The sequence below is a fragment of the Condylostylus longicornis genome, unplaced genomic scaffold (assembly GCF_029603195.1).
Source record: "Condylostylus longicornis isolate FDR11 unplaced genomic scaffold, ASM2960319v2 ptg000487l, whole genome shotgun sequence".
Lineage (NCBI taxonomy): Eukaryota > Metazoa > Arthropoda > Insecta > Diptera > Dolichopodidae > Condylostylus > Condylostylus longicornis.
Genome location: NW_026578445.1, coordinates 32,944 through 47,744, shown reverse-complemented (window position 1 = coordinate 47,744; position 14,801 = coordinate 32,944). Strand labels below are relative to the sequence as shown.

The 14,801-nt window shown below is 43.2% G+C and overlaps 1 protein-coding gene across 1 annotated transcript; it reads right to left on the bottom strand.

The window, feature by feature from the left end:
• Positions 1-941: 941 nt before the first annotated feature.
• On the bottom strand, positions 942-5,163 carry LOC129617297 (mucin-2-like). The gene is made up of 6 exons (XM_055532622.1): positions 5,077-5,163; positions 4,181-4,312; positions 3,983-4,055; positions 2,722-3,070; positions 2,087-2,287; positions 942-2,043 (listed from the first exon to the last, which is right to left on the bottom strand). The coding sequence occupies exons 1-6, from the start codon at positions 5,161-5,163 to the stop codon at positions 942-944; spliced, it is 1,944 nt and encodes a 647-aa protein (XP_055388597.1).
• Between the last annotated feature and the right edge of the window lie 9,638 nt (positions 5,164-14,801).

Genomic DNA, 14,801 nt, shown 5'->3' with positions numbered 1-14,801 from the left:
TTTACGTAGTCGAGAGTACGCGCTGACTGTAGTTTAGTGGGTGCACACTTGTAATTAGGTGTGGGGGCACGCAGGTTCAATTAGCTGCCTCTAGCCTCAAAGAAAATGCGTAAGTCGCGGATGCGCTGCGTTCTTATAGCAAGTTCGTGTTGAGAATGCCGATGTTGCTTGTTTGTACCATGCAGAGTGATTGGGGCGCATGCTTCAGGCAAAGGCCAAAAAAAAACCACGTAGAAAGAAATAATTCGATGATGATGGTCGTGAGCGTGATGCGTAACGTGGCTGCAAAGAAATGACAAATTCGTGTTGTTGGACTTACTGATTTAATGAGAGAGGGACTAGGTACTGAGGCTGAGAGAAGCGACGCGAGTGTACTGTTAAACTGAACTGAACGACGCTCAGCTAGCGGCATTCCAATACACCAAAGCAAGCATAACTTAATGTATTTGTTGCTTTAACAGGCTTTAGTCTTATTTAATTTGGTCCGCACCCAAACAACTTAAATATTACAGCAATAGTTGCCTCATGGCTGCACCGATGATAAGCAGAGCTGGTAAGTAAGGCGATGCCGTTAACAACAAATAATGAATAAGTAGCGAATAAGTGGAGAAGGGCTGCGCGCCATTCCACATGCGAATGAAAAACGAACGACTCATGTCGAAATACTCAACTCCAGAAACTCCTCTGTGCATTTTTTTGTATCCGAATTCTCATCTCATTAATTATTCACAGTTTTCATCCTGAAGCTATAACGTCGGGAACAATACAGGTCTATGGAACAGATACAAGCAATGTGATCATTGCAACACTCGATAGAAAAAAATAACGAACAAAAAAAGCTCGAGGTTTCCTTCTGTGCCTCCACTTGTTCAGAATCTCATTCTTCTTCATCGAAGTCAGTATTTCCGACTCTTACTCGAACGTCAACCTTAACATCAAGATTACAGCATTCGTCTTCTGTAGTTGTCGTTGTTGTGGTTGTAGTTGTTGTAGTGGTTGTTGTCGTTGTTGTGGTGGTAGTTGTCGTTGTTGTGGTGGTAGTTGTTGGAGTGGTTGTCGTGGTGGTTGTAGTTGTTGGAGTGGTTGTCGTGGTGGTTGTAGTTGTTGTTGTGGTGGTAGTTGTTGTTGTGGTGGTAGTTGTTGGAGTTGGTTGTCGTGGTGGTTGTAGTTGGTGGAGTGGTGGTTGTTGTTGTTGTGGTGGTAGTTGTTGGAGTGGTTGTCGTGGTGGTTGTAGTTGTTGGAGTGGTTGTCGTGGTGGTTGTAGTTGTTGGAGTGGTAGGTGTTGCTGTTGTCGTGGTAGTTGTTGTCGTGGTAGGTGTTGTTGTGGGAGTGGTGGTTGTTGTAGTCGTGGTGGTTGTTGTTGTGGGAGTGCTGGTCGTCGTTGTTGTTGTGGGAGTGCTGGTTGTCGTGGTTGTTGTTGTTGTGGGAGTGCTGGTTGTCGTGGGAGTTGTTGTTGTCAGAGTGGTTGTTGTTAGAGTGGTACTTGTTGTGGAAGTTGTCGTCGTTGTTGTTAGAGTGGTACTTGTTGTGGAAGTTGGTGTCGTTGTTGTTAAAGTGGTGGTAGTAGTTGGAGTTGGAGTGGTGGTTGTCGTAGTTGTTGTGGTAGTAGTTGGAGTTGGAGTGGTGGTTGTCGTAGTTGTGGGAGTGGTTGTTGTTGTGGGAGTGGTTGTTGTTGTGGGAGTGGTTGTTGTTGTGGGAGTGGTTGTTGTTGTGGGAGTAGTTGTTGTTAGAGTAGTTGTTGTTAGAGTAGTTGTTGTTAGAGTAGTTGTCGTCGTTGTTGTTAGAGTGGTACTTGTTGTGGAAGTTGTCGTCGTCGTTGTTGTTAGAGTGGTACTTGTTGTGGAAGTTGTCGTCGTTGTTGTTGTTAGAGTGGTACTTGTTGTGGAAGTTGTCGTCGTTGTTGTTGTTAGAGTGGTACTTGTTGTGGAAGTTGTCGTCGTTGTTGTTGTTAGAGTGGTACTTGTTGTGGAAGTTGGTGTCGTTGTTGTTGTTAGAGTGGTACTTGTTGTGGAAGTTGGTGTCGTTGTTGTTGTTAGAGTGGTACTTGTCGTGGAAGTTGGTGTCGTTGTTGTTGTTAGAGTGGTTGTTGTCGTGGAAGTTGGTGTCGTTGTTGTTGTTAGAGTGGTTGTTTGTCGTGGAAGTTGGTGTCGTTGTTGTTGTTAGAGTGGTTGTTGTCGTGGAAGTTGGTGTCGTTGTTGTTGTTAGAGTGGTTGTTGTCGTGGAAGTTGGTGTCGTTGTTGTTGTTAGAGTGGTTGTTGTCGTGGAAGTTGGTGTCGTTGTTGTTGTTAGAGTGGTTGTTGTCGTGGAAGTTGGTGTCGTTGTTGTTGTTAGAGTGGTTGTTGTCGTGGAAGTTGGTGTCGTTGTTGTTGTTAGAGTGGTTGTTGTCGTGGAAGTTGGTGTCGTTGTTGTTGTTAGAGTGGTTGTTGTTGTGGAAGTTGGCGTCGTTGTTGTTGTTAGAGTGGTTGTTGTCGTGGAAGTTGGTGTCGTTGTTGTTGTTAGAGTGGTTGTTGTTGTGGAAGTTGGTGTCGTTGTTGTTGTTAGAGTGGTTGTTGTTGTTAGAGTTGTTGTTGTTGTAGTTGGAGTTGTTGTTGTTAGAGTAGTACTTGTTGTGGAAGTTGTCGTCGTTGTTGTTAGAGTGGTACTTGTTGTGGAAGTTGTCGTCGTTGTTGTTAGAGTGGGTACTTGTTGTGGGAGTTGTCGTCGTTGTTGTTAGAGTGGTACTTGTTGTGGAAGTTGTCGTCGTTGTTGTTGGAGCAGTGGTAGTAGTTGGAGTGGTGGTAGTAGTTGGAGTAGTGGTAGTGGGGAGTAGTTGTTGTGGGAGTAGTTGTTGTGGGAGTAGTTGTTGTGGGAGTAGTTGTTGTGGGAGTAGTTGTTGTGGGAGTCGTCGTTGTTGGAGTAGTTGTCGTCGTGGTAATTGGAGTAGTTGTCGTCGTGGTAATTGAAGTGGTTGTCGTCGTGGTAGTTGAAGTGGTTGTCGTCGTTGTTGGAGTGGTTGTTGTTGTTGTTGTTGTCGTTGTTGTTGTAGTCGGTTCGGCGCAGTGACAAAGTCTACAGATACGGTTGGGGTCTCCTGTTGCAAAGATCGCAGATTATGTCCAAACCAGGAAGCGATGGATCATTTGGAACACATTTTTCACAAGGTCTTCCGCATCGTGCGGAGAAAACAGGAATCACAAAACACGCAAAAACGACGAGAAAGGCTAATCGACACACCATCTCCAGAAATCAAGAGAAGACAAAAACTGGTGAAAGACGGTAAACTGATGTGAATTGGTTCTGTTGTGTGCGGGGGCTAACAGAGACTGCTCAACGAAGACTGCATGCGCGGGCTGAGTTGAGTGGAGTGAAATCAATAGACTGTGGTCGATCGGGTTGTTTTTCTCAGTTGGATGGTGAAAAAGGCTTCAGCCAACATTTCAGACCGAAGAAACACTTTGAATGAACCAGAGAAGAGGTTTCTTCTTGTCGTGGAATTAAAGTGGCGTCTAGACATTGGATAGCTGCTCGCCAAAAAATCCAACGATCTTTGTTGGTCAAGTAGAAGATCTAACGATTTCTGCAGCTCAACCAGTTCTAGGAGGCTGTGGAGTGGCCCCAGATTGTAGGAGATTCTTGACGACTTCTTTCCCCGCTTTCTCTGTGTGATCGATAATTCTGATCGTAACTGCAGATCTCTTGAGTTGAAAAGGGAACTTGTTATTGAATATTGTTTGTAAGTCATCAAAACCAACCCGTTCACTTTGCTGATTCAGCAATCGCTTCCATTGTATCATACTCGTTGTAACTTTGACAAACATCTTCGATTCATCGCAATTCTTAGAGAACGACAAAATCATTCTCTAAATGGCAAGTCTGGTGTCAGCAGCCGCGGTGATTCCAGCTCCAATAGCGTGAAGTTGTTGCAGTTTTTTGCATCGTTTTATCATCTAAAGTCTTTTGCATCGTTTCATAAGTCTTTTGCATCGTTTCATAAAACGTTTACGGAAATCTGTTCTACAGAGATCCATACATGCTTTTGATGTCACATTTTGTTGATTCTTGATCCTCACACTGAACTTGAACAAAAAACGAGATTTTATGGTCAATCATTCATCTTCGTCGCTAGACCCACTTCACAACTCATTGATAACAGGATTATTCAACAGGTGATATGGTGGCAGAGGCATTGAAGGAGAAGGACCTTATTCCAATTTTCATAATGATGCTGTATTGGTTGTCCTACTTGCATATGAAGCATCATGACTGGTTTGAATGAGACCTGATGATCTGATGATGATGATGGTAAATCAGTGAATGAACAGGAAACAGAAGACTATTTGTTGAATCCATTCGACGCGGAAAAACAATCATCGCGTTGATCCTTCTCCTCTCAAACATCGGAAAGCCGTCACGGATTGTACTGGCTCTTCCACCAAGCACAAGATCCCAAAATTCTAATCCAAAATGCGAACCACATATTATGTGCTGATGCGATCCAGAGTGTTCTTCATTGTGCTTCACGGTTCTTTGGGTCTTCTGATGGAAATCAAGATTAGCATTCATGACAGAATACATGCCCTCGTGAGCCAACTGCTCTGTTGTATGCTAGTATCCTATGTGGCATGGGAAGTGTCAGTATTGCCATTCGGACGGCTTTAAGAGAAGCACTCAAAGAGCGGTTCTCGGGTTGGGACAACAAGAACGAAGAGACCTCAGCTGTTTCTTGTTCACTAACTTGCCTCCAGAAGTCCATTTATTCTTTATTGTCCCAATCTACTTTTGCTGTAAGAAACATCATCCCCCACTTTGTTACGCACGACAGCATTCCTTTATGAGCCCTCTTTTTAACTTTTTGATGCCTTTTGGAAGAATCTTCTGGCATCAGACTTCGTTACATAAATCTCAAAGTTCGGTCCCCACCAGATCGCAGGAGGTTCTCTCAGCGCCAACTGTCACATCGAAGCGCAACTTCAAAACACGAAACTTTTCTTTTTGTTCGTCCCACGGTTAAACTATCGCTCTTCAGTCACAGTCCTCCCCACCCTCCATGATCCAAACAAAAATCAAGCTCTAAACTTGTTGCGACAAGTTCTTCACCTTCTTGGGAAGACAGGTTTCTACATGCACCTCAGTAAAGCTTGCTTCGTACTGAGCTTCTGTATTTGAGTCATCGAGTATCTTCATGGTCATTTAATCCCTGATCCTACTAATATCACGGCTGCTACTAAAGCCGTAGCACGTAAGGACAAAAGGGCACTACTATCATTGTGTGCCTCCGCCAACTACTTACGCAACTTCATCTCCCGCTTTTCCGAAATAATGGAACCTCTCACTCGCCAAATATGTACGCGAAAGTTGTTTGGAGTGAAGAGCACGAAAACGCGTTCCAAGCTGTTAAGATGACCATCCCAATATTACGGCAACCAGCCACGTTTATTCACTCTCACCACACCATGCCAAAGTTTACCCACACCATGCCACAGTGTGGGAAACCTTCCATAATCACCGATGCCTCAGCCGTTGCTGGAGCCCCGTAATCGCAAACAAATAGAACTTCAAAATATCAAACAAATGAAGTGCTTGGTGTTCATAAGCTTCGCATCTAAGAAGCTGAAACACAAAGGAATTACAGAGCGTGAGCTCTACGCTATGGTATGCATTAGACGTGTCACTTTCTGAAAACAATTCAAAGCCTCCCCACATGATTACGTTCTACTGATAGAGAGTCAGATATGAAAGGCAACGCGCAGATGCACGAAGCGTTGATGAGCCTGCGGGCATGGATGTCACGTAAGAGAGGCAGATTCCACACTCAACAAAAAATTCTTGAGCTTGTTCGGAAAAAGCCCCAAATAGTTTCGAAGGTATTTTATAAAAAAATCGTCAACCTACACGCACCCTCAGACTTCACTTCGTCCGCTTTCCATGATCCTTCTTGATAGCTTGGATATATTTTGAGATATTTGACGCTTGTTTGAATCATCCACAGACATCAACCGAGTTCTTGTCAAGAGGCACCCTCAGGACACGGGCCTTTCCACATCCTCAAAAGTCAAGGGGCAATGAGGATTCAAATGCATCAATGACATCGTGCATGTCGGTGGATCGAATTCCGGACCGTCGAGTGATTCTACGATTCGGCGGCTCTACAACAGACGAATATTTATTTTGTTGCAAGCTCTCATTAATTGTTCTCGATTGACTTGGTTCTCTCAAATAGTGAAAGGAATGTGTTTGATGGTCAGAATAGAAACTTACAGAATGCAGCACAGCGCTTGATCGTAGCTTGCACCATGCGACACTTGAATCATCGACAGACAATCCAGAACATCCCTGGCTGATCGCCGCAGTTTTTTGGATTGCTGTGAGTCTCCACTTTGTCCGCTTTCCTCTTCTTTGATTTCTTGGAGAGACTTGGCGGCTTGGGCCGACCCCCTCGAAAGACAATCCAGAATCCACGTCCACATTAATATCGGCCTCAACGCACTGCCGAAATCAGTACCACGATACCGTGGACTCACCGGGTGTTTAGTCTTAAGGTGCTTCCTCAGACCCGCAAAATATTTGACAGTTCTGCATTTCAACTTCGCTCCCTGCGACAGAAAAAAAAATGCAGCTACATCTTTAATTTTTCGTCTTTTCAATTTCTAGCAAGCCACAAGGCAGAAACGAGGTACATCGATCATTCGTTGCCCAATCTACACGAAAAGCTGTTGACGGATTCTTTTATGATTGCTAGGATGTCGTTTCTCCGCTGCAGGAAATTGAAGAATCGTGACTCGGAAATGATGAACAACTCGATTTATGGGAAAAACATTGCAACGTTAGTCAAGCGACTATGAGATTCCGCGTTGAAGAACCGAAGGAAAGCTTTTTCGTCTAATTCCGAAAGCGTCGGGCTCTGTTGTTCCATGAACTGTTTCGCGACATTGTGATCATCTGGGAACAGATGAACACTTCTCACTAAATTCCTATAAGATTCATGAATTAGTAAGATTACTGGATAAATACGCTGCATGAGACTCGATGGACAGTTGATTCTATCAATAGAACATCCCTAACGTGGAAGAAGGATAGAAAAACTGATCTCTCCCAAGCGGAATTAATGGAGGAGCGCACCGATGTAACGTTGGGATGGATTGGGACACACTGCAGACGGGGAATTGGGACACTGCGGATGCCCATTCCGAAAAGGAAGGATCATCGCAACTGATCTCGATCTTTCGTCTGGAGTATTGAAAGATTGCAACCTTTTCTTGTCTTACTAAACACCGTCCTGCTTCCAATTGCCCGCCTAACCGTTACAACATAGAGAACAAAAATTCTTCAAAAGGAATCTCAAATTCCACAGCAAGGTATTGAATTCGTTGTTTCCTCCAGCATCAATCAACTCAGTTTCCTTCTTCATGCATTTCATCCTCAGCGTTGAAGAAGCACTGAAGCTTCCCGAAAAATTTGTTTTTCATTTTCGTGACGTGCACATCCTTGTTGTCATTCCAGATTTCGAATGGAAATCGATTCCTCAATTGTAAGACGACAACAATTGCAGTGAATGAACTCAAATATTAAGACGAGACGAGAAACATGATTTGGTCAACATTTTTCAGCAGTCAGTTTCCCATGCATGAAAAACATCGGTCACAATTCTGCTTTTTTATTGCGTATGGTTCTATCCCAATAGTTAATCTTTTTTTTTTCCATTTTATGATCTTCGCTGAAACCACACCGTTTCGGAAGCAATCTATTAACTTCACTTTTTCATGGAAGATAATTTCGATCTCGGCGGGATGTGGAATATCCGCTTTGCTGTATCATACACCCGGTGATGGTCCTCATGTCCCAAACAATGAGGATACGTGACATGTCTATACATCGGACAGATGATCAGGATATTTTGTGTCTTGGCCATTAATTTTGTATCTCGCGCATGCCTTACCCGGTGTACTGGAAGAGGTTGTCAGTCGACTGCCAATTCACACAGTCGATGTGAACGAAGTGGATTTTGTCCGATTTACGAAAGATTCATGCTTCGTGCTCCTAAACGCGAACGTCGTCAAACGGGCATTGAAGGGGAAGCCGCTCTCCATCGTTGGGTATAAGAAATCCGGAACTGTAACTCGACTTGCTGGAAATGAATTGGACGCTGCCTATTGGGAGAAGTGGAAAAATCATCGAGGAGTAGTTGACGTGAAACCACAAGGAAGAAAAATGAAATTTGACGTTCTGAAGCTGATTGTGAAGAAGGGGGCCTTTGAATCGGATGGTCAAAGAACAATAAATCTCTACTGCCCAAGCCGAGATCAGAGATTCAAGGAGCTTCCAGAATATGGAGCGCGAGAGTCTTTGATCAGCATTGTACACCAAGAGGGAAAGATCCAGTTAATTACACAGAGGAATTCATTTGTTCAAACCGTTGATCTTGTGATTACAAATCCGCCGGTCCCAGTGAGCAATTTGGTTAAAATTGAATGTGTTGAAACATGGAAGCCAACAACGAGAATGATCTATCGATTATCAGACCAAAGTGTCATTTTAAGAGAATTTCTATTTTTTGGAAGCAAGACGTACAAAATTCTGTATTTCCCTGGATTTGTCGATTTCGTCAATAATTATATGGCGCTAATGAAGGATGAAGAGCGATGGCAGTGCGAAGGTACATTGTTGATAGATTTCATCATTTCTCTTGATAGATTTCATGCTCTTGTTTTCAGGCCAATGAGAATATGTCTCGCGACTTGCATTGACGTGACGAAAGAAATGGAACCTAATGTGTTCCAATCGCAGATCTCCTATAGGAGTTTTTTTTTTGAGTTTTAAAGCAGCCAGGTTTTGAATTGTGAGATTAATTATTAATTTATGGTCCAGACGAAAAAAATAGATTTCTTCAATCAAAGCAAATCAACGATTTCGGCCTATTAGTTTGTTACCGCAGTTTCAGAGTTCGGCAGGGTTAACACTGTTGAGCAGTACTACTCCACCACGCCCTCCTGGCCGAGTATCACAATGAACACCAGTGGGGAGCCTCGAAAATGTCAAGGTATCCAAGATATCGCTTATAGGTTAAAAATAGTTCTCTCAACAAGAATGAAGAATTTAATTTGGCACGTGAAAGGGAGATTCAAAAGTGATTCGACTTCATTGGGTTGTTCAAAGCCTCTTGTGTGGTTTCATCTCTCCATCTTCTACTTAGCTGATGTCAAGCACGTTCTGCATGAAATTTGTGTGTGGATTCCTTTCCCATCTTCAAGCTCATGGTTAGTGGGCATGTGTACCATAGGTAAAACGGATGTTCAAGTTCGGCCGCAATATTTCGGGCGCAAGTTTCACTTGAAATGCCACCCAGAGCCGGCATGTTTCCGCTCCCGGTACGAACCCTCATGTCTTGAGCACAAAACCTTCAAAAATGATTTCGATTTTTGGATTCGTCGTTCTTAATTCATTTCTTTTCATTCTCGCACAATCAGAGACTCTCGAAAAAATTCTAAGTCGACTTCCTATCCATAAAACCGATGAGAATGAAGTTGACTCAGTCCGATACACGAAAGACTCGTGTTTCCTGCTCCTCACCAACAACGTCGTCCAGCGAGCATTGAAGGGGAATGACGTGCACGTCGTTGGGTATAAAAAATCCAAGTCTGAAATGCGAGTTGCCGGAAATGAGTTGGATTCTGCTTACTGGGGTCAGCAGTCGAAATCTTCCAATGTCATTGACGCTACGGAGCAAGGAAGCTTGATGAAGTTTGATGTATTAAAGTTGATCGTTGATAAAAAGAGAATATTTGAAACAGAGGAGCAGAGAACGGTGCGTCTCTACTGTCCGAACGAAGATAGGAGATTCGACACCCTTGGAAACGCCGAAATGAGAAAGTTTCCCATCAGTATTGTGCATCATGAGGGAATCCTTCGTTTTGTTGTCGACGGAGGCTTCCATTCGCAGACCGTCGATCTTGTGGTGACAGAGCCGCCAATCCCAGTGAGCAATTTGGTCAAAATTAGTTGTCGAGAAACATGGGGTCCCAGAACGGGCTTCAGTTACCGGCCATCACGTCAAAGCGTCACTTTAAGACAATTCGCTCGAGGAAGGACGTACAAAGTTCTGTATTTCCCTGGATTTGTTGATTTGGTCAATGGCTCTATGGCGGTTATCAATGATAGACAACGGTGGAGATGCTTTCCGTATTAATATGTTCAAGCTATAGGAAAACTAACCTCCTATAGTTCCTCTTTTTTTCTTCCGTGTGACAACTTCTTCAGTCTGATCCTCTCTAGGAGCTATTACGTTTGAGGGTTTCCAACCAGAACGTTGGGATCATACACAGATTTTTGTTTGTTTTCAGCACCCATGATGAAAAAAACATGAATCGCCAAATCGACAAACTTTTCTACTGGAGAAATAGAAGCGGCATCGAATTCTCTTCAAACGCTCCAAATATTTTCGAACTTCCTCTTTTCGGCGCTCGGGGTCTCTAATAAATAGAGGCTACAGCAGTCACCCAATTTTTTTCTAACATACGTGATAATCCGATTTGTCGGTACAACTAAGAGAAGAAACGATTCGTGCAAAAAATAAAAATTTTAATTCGATGAGAGAATTACCGAAGGGGGCATTTGCTCTGCAGATGGGGCATTGGTATCTGGCTTCAGGTTCTTCTGCTGTTTCTATAATTTGTCGGTTTCTATGAGTCGTCTCATCCCAAGTGATCAGCACGGACCGTTGATTGAGATGCCTCTACAAACAAAGAGCCATCATGCAACATCTATTTGTACCCACTTGACGATGGTGACCCTGTCTCCATCTAAGAATGCATGACATGCAGATGATATGAGAACAATACGGTAGACATGCAAAACTCGAGCAAGTTTCTTCGGCATCGCCCCAACGCTTCGGCTGAAGTGGACAATGCGTCAATTTAATCTGATTGCCAGCCTTGTGAGATTTCAATGGAGGTGATTGGAGCGCGAAATCTCGAAAGCATACAGGGCATGAGCTCCCTGGCGTGCTAGTGAACTCAGTCTGAAACACTTTGAATACAACCACGTGCTTCTAATTGATTTACTTGCAAACACTTCCACTCCTGGCATTCGTTGTTCACATGGTCCTTCATTGATGAAGTGACTTTCAAGTGGCAGAGAAGACATTCATTGTTGTCATCACAATGCTTCAACGGACAATCATCAAAGAGACCACACAATCCTGAGATGAAATTATTGCACCATCCACTTCGATAATCTCCCTGAATGGGAGAGAAAATAAAACAAATAAAAGGGAGAGAAAATAAAACAAATCAACTCTTATCAAGAAATTGTCCCTCGCCTCACTTGGAGTTTCGACGGAACTAGACTCTTAACGCATCCCTGTTCAAAATGCTGTTCCAGAGTTTCATGAACGAGCGGACTATGACACCGAAGGCAAATCATTTCCCGAGTTGTGTGAAGATGGTTGCAGTCTAGTCCAGCCCGGCATCGCCCCTTGAAAACTCCTCTTAAGAAAAATCGGCAAACTTGTTGACTTCTTGGCATCTCGTCATTGTCGAATGAGACTGTCCCAAAGACAATCCTTCTTCTGTCTTGCAACTTCCTGGTCTGTCGCGCATCGGTAGTTGAATCCATTCTCACAAGTACGTTTTCATAAACATGGTCCTTGTTAACATGTATTTGTCATTTTTGTTGAAAAGAATTTTTCTAACTTGTAAATTGTAAATAATCATGTAATTTTCTTTCAACTAAATTCGTGATCCTTGGCATGTGGGTTGGGACATGAGAGCAAACTTATTTTTTCTCTGATTCATCACTCACTTTGACTGAATTCAAATCGAACTTCTTTCTCGGACTCCTATTCTCATACCGAAAGATTTTCTCCAGTGAGCTGTCACGATCGTGTCTGGTCTCCTTCAGATCAATCAATGCTATTGTGCTTTATCGTTCTTTGTGCCTACTTGGTGTGTTCTAGTTTAGAGTCCCAGATGGGACTATGTAGAAAACGGTGCAGAAAGAAGAAAACTGTGCAGATTGACAGGTTGAGATTCTGTGGGTGGTGAGGCTTTCATACACTCTCATGTACTCCACTATCCCTGATCCATCACTGGTGTCTCAATATAGGAGCCTTTCACTATTGCAGTTTGATCTCCTGTTATTGTTCTCTGTGCCATTCTTTATGCAGGTATGAATAGGCAAAGAAAATCGCTTCAACAACAGACGAATCAAAACAACTTGAATCGACTCGATTTTACACAACTTGATTCTGGCTGATGGATCAAATTCCCATCTATTGATTGTAAGGGACATTTATGAACAATCCGGCAAAGATCTCTATCAAACTGAGCAATTTCTCGAACAACTGATTCAAAGAAAAACATCTCTGGAAGATTTTGGTCAGCAGTCGTCTAACGATACAAACTCGAAACCGAAACGGTCTGTCGTCAGAAAACCAGAAGCAATTGTTCATTATCGCTGGATGCAGAAAAAAGATCAGGAAGTCAAAATGGAGCCCGTGTCGAAAACAGAATTTGGAATGTTGGACGAATCAATCCTCGATCGAATTGCAACAGAATTGAGTAATTACCATCTGAGTTACCCAAAGGGTTTCATTTTCCATTTCATTCAAAATCACTCTTTGCTGCCCCGACATGTGGACGTCTGTGTCCTGGTTCTCGAAATGCGACTCGCTGCCTGTTCACCATTAACCGGATTGGATTCGCTATTTAAAGAATGGAAGAAAGAATTTCGTGATCAGGCTTCACTTGAATCAAATTCCGGAATAGGAATCGAAGAAAATACAAAGAGCGTTGGGACATCCAATTCCGCAAATGAGGATCAAGTTAAAACGCTGTCTGATGTCGAGTCGTTATATCTGGGTGTGGTCGATCGTGAAGTGATTTGGGAATTATGGGAACTGATTGGGGGTGATGCCCATCAAGTGATAACAACTATAGAAGAAGATTTAGAGAAGAACGCGTTGCTTCTGGATGAAGCATTTGAGATGGATCAAGAATTTCAGAAACAAGAAGAAGAAGAAGAAGCGAAAGCAGAGTCGGTTAACAGCGAGAAGGAAGTGCGGAGTGTTTCCGATGTCGAGTTCGTTGATCCGTTTCCCGCACTGGAAGACCCAAGCGATGAGAGAGGGCTTCAAAGACAATCAAACCAAGTTTTTTGTATGAGAGACAATATTTGGGGATCTCCTCTTCTTGATTCTAAGAAAGGGGAGCACTTATCGTGGTATGACAAACAATCATCGTTACTATAGGTCTATTATTCACTAGTAAGAGCATCATCAGGACATCCTAAGTGATTCTACTGTAGGTGTTTTCCGACTGTGGAGAAAAATGAGATTCGATTCATTTTGGATGCTTCACACGGAAAACTTGAAGAAGCTGCTTATCTATTATTAGAAAGTCATGTTCATCGTTTGCGAGGAAAAATAGAAAAAGATGCAGCGAGGCGTGTCGATGTGTTTTTGAAGAGCCACCATCTAGTCAGACCGCCAGAACCCTTGAGGCGTGACGAGGAGAGTGATAGGATGAAATCTGTGGAAGCGATTGTTAGGCAACTATTGGGACAGTCCACTGCGGCAGAAAGGATACAGACGAATGTTCAAAAAACTTCCTCCTGAAAGAATTTTATTTTCAGAAGTTCTCAATTATTTGCTCCATTGGGTTTGTAACGAGCTTGAACATCTATATCCGTCTGTTGATGTTTCATTTATCAAAGATTGTGTGAATTCGCATCAGCGTGATTTAAAACGAGATGATGTCAAAATTCTTCAAAATGCGAGAAAGGAGAGAAAGTGCGAATTGTTCAGTCCAGCTGAGTTGCAGAATCCAACGAAACTCCGAGAGGTCGTCGAGTACTTTCAAGGTTTTGTGGCGAGATTGATGAAAGGCTCACGCGCATCTATCGAGGATCTTTATGAAATTCCTGTTGAAGAGCCCCAAGGAATTCTGAATGCGAGGGTGTATCACAAATATTTGCACGACGCGAGAGTTTTTGCAATAAACGCGAGTTTTAGGGAAAAGATGGGCAGGGGTCAGAGAAGGAATTCAAAGACTCTTCAACCACTTCCAGGCTCCAACGTCTCTGAAGATTGCTCTATTCCAAACCCTCAAGATGACCGGTATGAAAAAAACAAGCACCACTTTCTCCAACTTGAATTTTTGAACCTTCTTGACAGACTTCCCTTTGAAGATACTCCTCAAGGAGACCGAAGACGCGTTGCAAGCAACAGACAAACAGCTGAATGTGAAAATATTAGAAACGCGTACTACAGCTTCTTAGAATTGCGGAACCTCTCCTTAAGAAATTTAGCTTCAGCAAGCAGTCAAGGGGATCATATTGCGTCTCGAGCGTATCATAATGAGTGGAAAGAACTCCATAGAAAAGCTGTTTCAGCGAAGAAAACAGCAGTGCAGAAAATCTTCGGTTTGTTTAATTCTGATTTCACTCAAGCAGCTGGCTCTGGTTCAAGAGCAACAGCTCGAATGAACACACGGCTAGCACCGTCGCCCCCAACCATTTGCTGTTTTGGATTTTCATGGATTGCTTGTCGATGAAGCGCTTGATCTCCTCCCTCGACAGCTTGACTACTGGAAGGAACGTGCCGAAAAATGCAGAACGATTTTGGGCGGGCGATCCGAACATATTAAAGATGAGTTAAAGCCATTCTCTGTGCACATTGTGACAGTAAGAGCTTGCACTAAAAAACTGCCATTTTTTTTAATCCATGCCGCCCCAATGTTTTTCACCTTGGTGGTTTACTCAGGGCCGTGGAGTACACAGCAAACGAACTGGAGTCTCTCGGCTTCGGCAGGCAGTTCAGAGTTATTTAG

What these genes read in the sequence shown, in the direction of transcription:
- LOC129617297 (XM_055532622.1), bottom strand. Translation starts at nt 5,163, where the DNA reads ATGAAGATACTCGATGACTCAAATACAGAAGCTCAGTACGAAGCAAGC. An exon ending in TCTCTGTAGAACAGATTTCC is followed by an intron (nt 3,071 to 3,982) that starts GTAAACGTTTTA and finishes TCTTTGCAACAG; the next exon opens with GAGACCCCAACCGTATCTGT. An exon ending in GACGACAACTTCCACAACAA is followed by an intron (nt 2,288 to 2,721) that starts GTACCACTCTAA and finishes AACAACCACTCT; the next exon opens with AACAACAACAACGACACCAA.